Source organism: Mus pahari, chromosome 10 (assembly GCF_900095145.1).
Source record: "Mus pahari chromosome 10, PAHARI_EIJ_v1.1, whole genome shotgun sequence".
Classification (NCBI taxonomy): Eukaryota; Metazoa; Chordata; class Mammalia; order Rodentia; family Muridae; genus Mus; species Mus pahari.
In genome coordinates this window covers 102,441,226-102,447,225 of record NC_034599.1, presented here as the reverse complement: position 1 = coordinate 102,447,225, position 6,000 = coordinate 102,441,226, and the positions used below count along the sequence as shown (strand labels likewise).

The following is a 6,000-nucleotide window of genomic DNA, read 5'->3' as shown; positions in this document are numbered from 1 at the left end:
GAAAAACCAAAAAAAAAGAAAAATACTCTAAGAAAGAGAAGAGCTAGGTGGTGCCCATGCCTGCAATCCTGGAACTCAGAAGGCTGAGACAGGAACAGGGCCACGGTCCAAGGACAGTGGAGCTGTGTGTAATAAGTTCCAAGCTAGACTGAGCCACAGAGGGAGAGCTATGCTCCCAAAACAAAACATGACTGATCAATACATAGACAGACAGACAGACAGACAGATCCAATGACTAATAACAGAGTGAGAACTTCTTTAACTACACCAACATGATACTGGTATGTAAACAGATACACATATCATACACATAATATAAAAATAAAATAGATCCACAGGAAAAATAGACAGATGTTTACATTAATTAGCTGATGAAAGATCAGATATTGAAATTTTTGTCATAGCATCAAATTAAATTTTGTTGGTCCAGAGAGTGTACCTGTGGGACCAGGGACATAGCACAGCTGGCAGCGAGCTTGCCTGACAAGCCTGAAGTCTGGTCTTCAGTACTGTCAAAAAGAGAGGGAGAGAAAAGAAAGGAAAAGAAAAGCCTGGATAGTTTAAACGCAAGAGAGGAGAGCGTGAAGGCTAAGGAACAGTGAGTGAACTCACTGTTACCGGTAACTGGCCGGTAAACTGCCCTGTGGTTTGAGGTCACAGAAAAGCTGGCTGTGGAGTCTGGCTACCCCCACCCCGCTCCCCCTCCTTTCAGCAACTCTGTCTTCAAGTGTCCCCCATGGTCTGTGGGTGGCCTGCCCCTCACTAGGTGCCCCCGCCCCAGGGTGAAAACACTGTATCCTTGGAATAGCTTGAAGGTCACCCATTTCGAACTCATGTTACTTTCTGTTGTGTATGGATATCTTACCTGCATATATGTCTGCACACCAAGTGCATGTCTGGTGCTCACAGAGGCCAGAAGAGGGCGTCAGATCTCCTAGCACTGGAGTCACAGATGGTTGTGAGTCTCCATATGGGGAATGGGAATCAAACCCAGGTCTTTCTTAAAAAGTAGTTTAAAAAAATAGCTTTTAGGGCTGGTGAGATGGCTCAGCGGGTAAGAGCACCGACTGCTCTTCCAAAGGTCCCGAGTTCAAATCCTAGCAACTATATGGTGGCTCACAACCATCTGTAACAAGATCTGATGCCCTCTTCTGGAGTGTCTGAAATCAGCTACAGTGTAATTACATATAATAAATAAATAAATCTTTAAAAAAATATAATTTTTAAATTTCTATTTGTGTGTGTGTGTGTACACGTAGTTGTAAGCTAAGATCTGAGTTCTGGATGGGCTTAACCATCTCTCCAGCCAAGAAATCACTGTTGTTAATCCTGTGATATTTTGGGAGCAAGCAAGAGAAACTTGTTCTAAATACTGCTGATACGTTTTCAGACTCCATTTAACCACAGTTCAGGGTTCCAGGCCCTAGGGAGCTAGGGACTTTCTAACAGCTGAACCGTCCGTGTTAAACGGACAGCTGTCAGAGTCCGGACATCCCAAGGACTTCTCCATCTTGCTGGCGGGTTCAACTAAGTGCATGTTCCCAGGCCCAGGAACCAACTCCTATCCTAGTTGGCAATGACTTGGCACAGATCCTGCAAGCTTAAATATTCTGTAACGTTCTGGTTTGTTGGAACCTGTTCTGTAGCCCTGATCCATCAGTAGCAGCTTAATTACAATAAATTTTTGTCATCTGCACTGACCTGGTGCTTGAGTTACATTGTATTTAAACACATCCCACAACAGTATAAAAAATGTCCACAGTGGGAAAGAAAAGTCCAACATTGGCTGGCTGTGGGAAGCTCACTCACAGAGCGCTCAATGGGCAGCTCTAGCTGTCAGCGTCAACTTCCCCAGTCAGTTCCCACAGGTGTCTCCAATGCCTGACCTGGTGATGTCATATTCTTGTGTTCTCTACCTGTTCTTATGTTGTTTTTCCAGACAGGGTTTCTCTGTGTAGTCCTGGCTGTCCTGGAACTCACTTTGTAGACCAGGCTGGCCTCGAACGCAGAAATCCACCTGCCTCTGCCTCCTGAGTGCTGAAATTAACGGTGTGCGCCACCCCTCTTGGATTGCTATATTTATTCCTTCACATAAGAAGCTTCACCTGAGAAGACACCAGCTTTGCCCAGGGCTCATAGGAAACTGCAGCTGACTGTTGACACATTCCCCGGCCACAGCTAAAGCTTGAGCGTCCCAACGATGATAGAGCACTGAGCTTCGTTTAATCTGTCTACCACTTACTATCTATCCTTTTCTTTTTAAAACTGAAAGCAGGGCCAGTGAGGGGCTCAGTGGGTAAAGGCGTCTGCCACCACTGACCCACACAGAGGGAAGAAAGAACCAACTCCTGTATATTGTCCTCTGACCTCCGCAGGAACAACTGGCAGCCACACAAACACAAAATACATCATGTTTTTTAATCCCAGCAATTGGAACGCAGAGGCAGGGGGATTTCTGAGTTTGAGGCCAGCCTGGTCTACAGAGTGAGTCCCAGGACAGACAGGGCTACACAGAGAAATCCTGTCTCAAAAAAACAAAACAAAAAGTTCAAAAGTATGACGACCCTACATTATTCTCCAGACCATACTGAGCACAAATCAGGGAAGGCAGACCTCTCTGACCCTGAGGACAGTGCGCAGGAGGCAGGCAGGGGAGGAAGGGACAGTAGTTACCGCATCAATCTCGTTGAGGACCTTCCACTGCTCGTAAGGAACGCTCAGCGCCTCGGCTGTCTGGATCGTCCTCTTCATCTGACTCGTCCAGACCTTCAGATCCTTGATGTTCTGGTCACTGATGAACTGAGCCAGATGCTTGGAAAACTGAAACATGTTACAGCACTCAGCCCCACAGGTCCTGGGCTGCCTCAAACACAGGACCCACAGGGTCCTGCCCAACCCAGGAAATAGGTTTAGTTTTTAAAAAGTCACACTAACTTCCCAATGGTGTAGACATCCAAGTTCTGTGCCTTCTCCCAGACCCCAAGAGCAATCCCAGATTTGTTGATCAACTGCCCCAAGGCCATGTGACCTCTTCTATCAGTCCTCGATATCCCCCTGAACCATGTCAAGGCCATAGCTGTTCAGTTGGGGCTCAGACTACTCTACGGGGAATGGCCTCTGCCAGAGAATATTCATGTGCACTTGCTCCGTGCCTCACCCGCTTCCCTATGTCCTGCACTGGATAATGACTGCCTGCCTCAACTGCGCATTGGCTATAGCAGCTCCTACACACATATTCACATATCCATCCCTCTACCCAGATGCATGTGCATGTGCATCATACACACATACACACACACACACACACACACATACTGACCTCCCGGCCCCGGGGGGACAGTCCAGGATCCCCACCAATCCGGCCCTTGAGGTTGAGCTCGCTCTCCCCATGCCGGCAGAGGTAGATGGACCGGGGTGTCACATGGATGTTCATGAGGTAATAAACAATGCGACTCTGGATGTGGTCAGCAACACGGTTCACCACATAGCTCTGCCCCACGTCCATGATCTTGATGTAGGACAGATCCCTTGCCAGAGAGAAGGTAGAGAGAGCCTGTGAGGGTGGCCAGGCCCTTGGAAGCACACCGGCAGTCACAGGAACCAGCTGTAAAGCCCGCAACTCTGCCCACTGGATCTGGGATCACAACACACAGGACCGTCAGCAGGTGTGCGAGTATCAGGGGGCGAGGCAGCTGGGACACGTCCAGTGACACACATACACACACTGTGAGGGGGGTCAACACTCATCGTGCTAAAGGGGACAGCTAGAGCACTGGTTGGTGAAGTCATGTCATGATTTTACTGCTGCGAGTGTGTTCCCAGACCCCTTCCTGCCTCCCTCTGTGCTTGGTAAGCTGAACCAGAGACAGCTGTTCCTAAGGCAGACGCTGGCAAGCGCTGCACTCCCCAGAGTTCCTGGGCAGCTTTCCTTCCCCCAGAGACCCCCTCCTCCAGTCACACAGTCAGGGTCATGTATATGCCAAGGAGCTGCCACCTTCCTCCTCAGGCATCCTGTGGCCAAGAAGCACAGGAGGACAGTGCTAGCCACTCTCTCCACTTTGCACCTGGGCGATGCTTCTGCTGGGAGAGCACTTATGTTGGCAGCAGTGGGGAGGGGTGACTTAGCAGTGCTGTGGACAGGCAGTGACTTAGTGCTGGGAATGGGTGACTTGGCCATGCTGGGGATAGGCGGTGACTTAGCAGTGCTGGGAACTGGCGGGCTGTGAAGCAGCTGCGAGTTCCCGGATGTTCTCATATGAGTTCTCCCTGTCTGTTTGCTTCTTACCTTTACACAATCAATAAACCTGTGAGCAACGTTTGCTGACAGGTCTAACTGGGGCTGTTCAGGGTGAGGCAGTCCTGCAGTAGCCGTGCAGAGTGACAAGAAGTGCTGCCAGGAAGACTGGGGGGTGGGGGGTGGCGGGGAATAACAAAGACACACAGGGACAGGCCTAAGGGCCACTCAGCTCCAGCCTGGCTGCAGAGCCCAGCAGAGGGAAGAGATGTGTCAGCCCATGGTCAACACAGGCACCACTATTCTGTGAGTACCTGGAAGCTGTCCCTCTAGCAGCTGCTGTGTTCCTTGGATCAAATATTATACATTATATATTCTTATGTATTCATAAACACAAAACGCATATTTATAATCCAGCTTTTCACTTAACGCTGGGCAACACACGCTCCCATGTCTTTCTATAATTATGATCGATGGTGACTAAGATTTCACCATGGCCTCAGTGCTATTTACTTCACTGCTGCTGTTTATACTTAGACCAAGAGGCACAGTACTGCCAACAACGCAAATGCCGCCCACAGGCTGTTTTCTATCAAGTTCTAGTGGAACATAGCCATGGCCACTTATTTACAGTTTCTTTTGCAGCACAATGGCACAGCCAGTAACTGTAGCAGGGCTCCACACTCTAAATAAACCATTCATTATCTGCCCAGTTGGCTGGAGATGCTGCCAATCCCAGCCATGAGACCCTCAGCTGGGCACCCACTTTGGAGGTGAAGGTCCTTGGCCACTCTGCACTCCTGCTTGCCGTTCTGTCCCAGAGGGAGGCAGAGGGACCTGACAAGCAATGGCATCGAATGCTGCTCATAGACAGGATCTGGCTAGTTCCCGTCCACTCCCCCAACAGCACAATGAAAGAAATGCATGAAGTGTTTGCAAATGCCTTTTGGGAAGGCCTCCTGCATAGAAATTAGGTTTGATTTTATAGTGGGACAGGAGAAAGTCCCACAGGAGGTAATGGGTGTTCTGTAAGTCGCCTCTGACCAACAACTTCTGCCCCAAGGAAAGAAACAAAAGTGGTCAGACCACACCGGCCTTCTGGAGTGCTTCCCCGAGAAGCCACCACCCTTAGGCGACCACCACTGGGAGCCACACTGAGATGGTCAAGTAGACTCCCCCCACCCCCTCAGTGCCACTGTAGGCCTCACGGCTCTCTCACCCACCTGTCCAGGTCTTCATCCAGCGACTCATATGAGTTTGCGTAGCATTCGATGCGCCTCATGAAGTCCTCGGTGGCTTCGTCGCTGTCCCGGTTGACATAGTCAGGGCTGCCCAGCTTCACTTGCTGTCAGTCAGGCACAGAGCAAGAAGCCATCAGGGATGGAGTCCAGGCAGAGCCAGAAAGCAAGAGCACAGCTAGGCAGGGGGCAGGGAGGTGGCGCCATAAGCCAGGCCAGGGCTGGGGGCCTGGGGCCAGAGCCTAGCTGGGGACTGCTCCATCAGGACTGCCCCTGGCCTGTTAGCCTTTCACCCTGTGGCTCAGTGAGAAGCCTAGGGCTCCTCCTCCTGAATTGTCTTTCAAACCCATATGGCCTTAGGAGGAGTAGAGACTAAGACTGGGAGTGGGAAACAAACCTGAGTCTTAAGTAGAAACCCAGCCCACCCTGGCTGAGGCCGCCCTTCGCTGTCCAGGGCTGTGGGGGAGGGGAGGGCGGAACAAGGAACAGGGAAAAGAGCAAGGATGAAGGCCCATGGGGCACACAGCC

At 50.5% G+C, this 6,000-nt stretch overlaps 1 protein-coding gene across 3 annotated transcripts in view; it reads right to left on the bottom strand.

The window, feature by feature from the left end:
• Positions 1–6,000, bottom strand: part of Pfkfb4 (6-phosphofructo-2-kinase/fructose-2,6-biphosphatase 4) — a 43,428-nt gene that overhangs the window by 17,708 nt on the left and 19,720 nt on the right. For all 3 annotated transcript variants that reach the window (XM_029543462.1, XM_021205885.2, XM_021205883.2), the window contains 3 exons: positions 5,458–5,579; positions 3,320–3,527; positions 2,674–2,820 (listed from right to left, as the gene is read on the bottom strand). In XM_029543462.1, the coding sequence (XP_029399322.1) occupies positions 2,674–2,820; positions 3,320–3,527; positions 5,458–5,579 (477 nt within the window). The remainder of the gene's footprint in view (positions 1–2,673; positions 2,821–3,319; positions 3,528–5,457; positions 5,580–6,000) is intronic.